Source organism: Populus nigra, chromosome 4 (genome assembly GCF_951802175.1).
Source record: "Populus nigra chromosome 4, ddPopNigr1.1, whole genome shotgun sequence".
NCBI classification, from domain to species: Eukaryota; Viridiplantae; Streptophyta; class Magnoliopsida; order Malpighiales; family Salicaceae; genus Populus; species Populus nigra.
The window spans coordinates 15097666-15102576 of NC_084855.1; the positions used below are offsets into that span (position 1 = coordinate 15097666).

General features: G+C 38.6%; 1 protein-coding gene across 1 annotated transcript; it reads right to left on the reverse strand.

Annotated features, from left to right (window-relative positions):
- Positions 1–394: 394 nt before the first annotated feature.
- Positions 395–4639, reverse strand: LOC133692206 (boron transporter 1). The gene is made up of 12 exons (XM_062112975.1): positions 4039–4639; positions 3798–3880; positions 3382–3574; positions 3146–3284; positions 2881–3046; positions 2580–2746; positions 2312–2485; positions 2127–2222; positions 1855–1989; positions 1394–1713; positions 1035–1302; positions 395–944 (listed from the first exon to the last, which is right to left on the reverse strand). The coding sequence occupies exons 1-12, from the start codon at positions 4140–4142 to the stop codon at positions 636–638; spliced, it is 2154 nt and encodes a 717-aa protein (XP_061968959.1). The 5' UTR covers positions 4143–4639; the 3' UTR covers positions 395–635.
- Positions 4640–4911: the final 272 nt, after the last annotated feature.

Below are 4911 nucleotides of genomic sequence, written 5' to 3' on the forward strand. Positions count from 1 at the left end.
TAATATATATTATATTTCAAAATTTTATTTAAAAAATTAAATTATTAGATTGAAATAGTTTTTTAAAATCTCCAAAACCATGATTAGTCGTGAACAAATCTTCGCATTTCATGATTTCTTTTAAGAGTATCAAATTCTTTCGACTATTAAATACACCAGTTTCCAATTTCTGTTTTGCAGTTTTAATAATTTTAGGTTCAAACATTATGCTCTGCTTTACACAACCAAAAAAACCTCTGGAAAGTAGAGCATATATTAATTGTAAGAGCTTGAAGCATCGGAAATATGGTTGGAAGTGATATCAAGATGGGATCCTTGCAGCAGGAGCAAAAATAAGTAAGGCTTCGCTGAATTATAAATTGACTACTTGGAATTCTAATTAAGAGCAACTAAATTTCATCATAAAGGCAGTGGCATTGGACTACTATAGCCGGAACAAATATATACTAGCACACTTATTACAACATAGCAACTATTCCATTGTAAGTTACAATTTTTTTCTCTAAAGGAGAAGATCAGAGAGAAGAGATATTTTACACTAATTCCAACCACAACAACACACTTGAAAGGGAAATGGTGCGAGCACAAGCCAATCTAAAGCTCCTTACTGGTAGATAAGCCAAAAAAATTTGCCACTAGTTTTGTTCTGAACTTGAAGGACTCTTCCCCAGTTTAGATAACTTTTGATCTCCAGTCCTTGGACTGTTAAGCCCTCTTCCACTGGATTTGGGACTTTTCTGCCCTCTTAATTCACTTATACGAGGACTATATGTGTACGAGAGACGAGGGCTTTGAAGGCTTTTAGGATTATTTGCTGGTGTTGTAGTGGAGCTTGAGATTTTAGGACTACTCGTGTGCCTGAACTCTCCACGGCTTCGGGTGATAACCTCATCCAAAATCTCTCCATCTCCTCCATAAGCAGCTCCTTCCCCCAGCTCTGCCTCCTATAGACAAAGTGAAGAAATTGTAAATGTGAAGTGAAAGTGAATGCAGGATGGATTTTCCTTTTAATTATGTTGGGAAAGAAATCTTACTGTTGCGAGATTGAATGGCAAAGCTGGTGCTTCTTCATACTCGGCTGCATCCAAGTCTTGAAGGTGTGCTCCTTTGAAAAACTTGGGAAGGCAGTATTGTCTTACAGGAACCAAAAGCATGATCATCAAAGGAAACATAAGGCCCGCAATCGGTATCCAAGTGAGACCAAAACATATCAGCAAATAAGCCGTCTGGAAAATTGTAAACATGGCAATTGACTTGAAAGGAACTGTTTCTACGAATGTGGCGTGGAAATCTTCAAGTACTCTGCAAGAAAAATAAGTTAATTTAGACATGAGAACAAGCGAGAATGCAAGACATGGGGAACTGTGAAAGATGAAGGATTTGAAGTCATTACTTGTATCTTCTGCTTGGTGCGGTGAAGAGCAATAATATTCTTTCCCAAAACTGGTTACCAGGTAAACTTTCAATCGCCATGAAGGCAAAATAGCCCCAAAGGACTGAGGTTGGGATCATTTTGAGAAAGGGCATGGCTGCAACACAACCTCCAACCATTGTGGCTTGAAGCAAATTACTTACACGTTGTTCTTTGACCTCAACAGGCAATAGATCATCAATTTCCTTCTCAATGTCAAATACTGTCTCATCGACTGGGGCATCTATATGGCCTGTACATGTAGCTGCTTGGATGGTTGATTCTTTGAATTCCTTTAGACCCTGCACAAGATATTTAGCAATTCTCAATTACTTTCTGCAAAACTAGATAATTTGATTTCATCTAGGAATTCCAAAATTACGATCATGTTTAATTTCAGGACAAAACAAAATGGTCAACAGCAACATAAGTTGCAAACATACTTGAGAGGGCTGTTGATACATCAAAGGAGTCTGAATTTGGTGATAAGCTTCTTGCATATTTCCATACAGTTGTCCCAAGCTGGCATTCTTTCTCAGACTTGTACGTGCGGTTGCGACAAGTCTATTTCGAAGCAACTGCATAATAAGCAAATACTAATCTTAGAAAGATTTAATGCACGGAGTTACCACGACGACAAAACAAGACAATTTATTTCTTCAACACTGACTATTGAAAGAACCTTGATTTTTTGAGAGATTTCAGGGTAGATTACCTGGTACTTAAGAGTGGCCAGACTTTTTGTATGCATTGGAGATTGGGGAATGACTCCATTTGATGGTGGGATTCCAATAAGACCACACATTAAGGTCTGTCACCATTAATGAAAATATTATGAATGTTTGAAAAAAGAAAATCCAGTAGGATGAGACAGTTCTAGTAAGAAGGGAATTTGCATACCAGAAATCCCAAAAGAAGCAAGTCATAATGATAAGAAGATGGCTTTCTCAAATTGAATTCCTTCTGCTGAGCAAGTTGAGATGCTACGCTATGGTCAAAATAGTAAAGCACCGCGATCATCGTAGCAGGAATGAAAGCTCCAATTATGTAGGAAATGGGAACATCTAACATCTCCTGTCATGTGAAGATTAAAATAGCTAGTTTAGTTTAATATGTAGAGATAAAATTCTTTGTTTTCCGGATGATGGAAAGAAGAGACGGAACTTGCCTTGACTACAGTCCAGTTCTCATATGCACCAGGGGACCAGGGATTTGGGCTGAAAAGACGCCGGGGGATTCCTTTCGGAACATTTTCTGTCGGAATATAAGAAACAGCTGTCCATACTAGAACCATGAGGGGTACGCCGTAGTCTGCTACTAAACTTCTAAGCCAACCTGTCAGGAAAATGATTTTAAGCTTTCAAAATAAAAGAATATGGTAATCTTTAAAGTGACCAAGATTCCCGACTGATCATAAGTAGTAAAAGCCCTCAGTATTCTATCAGAAACCTGAATTTTGATCTACATACCACTCCCATAGCGCCATGATCTTGCCTTGCGGCTTCTTAATGCAGTGAGCAGGAGGCCAAATGATAGAACCAAAGCAAACATTCCATTTGCGAACCTCCATGAAGGTATAAACTCCATTGATTTTGGATCTTCTCGTTTTGGAATGCGGAATTCATCCACGAGACCCTTAACAGTCAAGTCAATTACTTAGTTTAACTGCTAATTAAACAATAATTAACAACATGCCATCATCATAATGCAGTTGAAGTCTTTAACTACTCTTACTTTGATAGCCTGTTGCATGAAGAGCATTGCAATAAGCAGACCAAACAACTCTCCAGCTACACGAGTGAACCTATTAATAATTGAGCATGCTCCTAAGACAGCCAGTAAGAACAGCAAGAGTGAAGTCCAAACACATACCCTGCAAGATCATATAACCAGGTAAGTTTTGTCAAGCAGTGGAAGCAAGCATAAAAAGAGATTATCTAAGACCTATTAAAAGGGATTAATCAGCTCACCATCCAGTCCATGCTAGAAATAAGTTCCTTCCCAAATCAGCTCTCTCTTTGGCAAAGTTGAACATAAATGTGTACATAATGACTGTCGGCTCTGCAACTCCCAATATCAGCAAAGGTTGACCTCCAATAATTGAGTGTATGATCCCACAAACTGCGGTGGATGCCAGGGTCTGAACTGCTGTTAGAACTCCATCTGCAAGTGCAAGGTAGATTTCATGATGTGCTAAAATTTCACAGAACATCATGTCTTTTCTTTTTCTTCTTTTTACCTTGAGATTAAAATGGTTTGATAAAAAGATGGCGCAAGTGAAAAAAGAATGTGCATGATTTCAGCAAGCTAACATCAATCTTTTTTTAGAAAAAGAATATTCAACAGAAGAAAAAAAAAAAGTTCCTTGCTGAGTTCATGTTAATACCAGTATTTCTCTCCAATTGTTCCCCAAATGAGATGACCGGAATCGCGGAAGCAAAGAATATATATGTGGTGGGAGCCAAAATCCTGAAAATAACATTAATATATATGAAACCAATAATCATATTGAAATTTATTCATAAAGGAGGCCTAAAATGCAAAGAATGTATATGTCAGAAAAATGGCAATTACTGCAAACCATGCACGACAAAATTTTGTGTGATCACTAAGAGATGAGACTTTACCTGAAGCCTGCTCTAAATCCACCTGTCCAGTCTTGCTTGTAACACATCAATCTTCCCCGAAGGTCATTCTTGATTCCACGGAAAGGCACAAATGTCTCCTCCATGATGTTATCCGATAGGAAGCTCAGTGGTGAAAAGTACTGCGTACTTGTTTTCTTCCTTCTTTGAAAGCTTGCAACAGATGACTAGACTACTCAGACGATAAGCAAGAATACCCTCTAGCGACAATGTTGGGAATTTAGAGGGAGGAGTGGATTTGCCATTGAGAAACTGATTGGTGATAGAAGTTACATAACTTGAAAATAAGATCAACTTTTAGAAGGGATGGAGCAAAAATGAAAAAGACAGATAAATCCAAGGCGAGCTTGCTCAGTACTACCAGGCTTAACAAACACAACAAAGTGAGTTAATGACGCGATGGCTAGCAAAGTGTGGAAGACAAAAGAGTGCCAACGGGGAAAGCTTGCAGTTCAGTACAGAATTTGGTGGGTTGGTGACCACAAAAATGAGCAGCAGACTTCTTGAAACTCCTCTTGAGTTCAATGTGTTGGCACTTGGAAGAGAAGAAAGCTCCAGATATATATAGTAATAATAGTTTCTTGTGCAGACAGCAAAAGAGGGAATGGTGAGTTAAATTAATGAAGAGTCATTAGCTTGGGGGTGTCAATAATCCTCTCTACCCTTGATCTCTTCCACTTGCATGCACTCTCCGCTTTAACTGGACCACGTCAGCAACGCGGTGGTAGATGGCTCCACCAGGAAGGTTCAGTTACATTTCACGGACTTTATTTAGCCAAAAAGTGTCGCATACAGGTAGCAGTATATTTTGAAGCACTTCTTGGCCACATTGAGAGCAATAGTTGACTTCTCTTG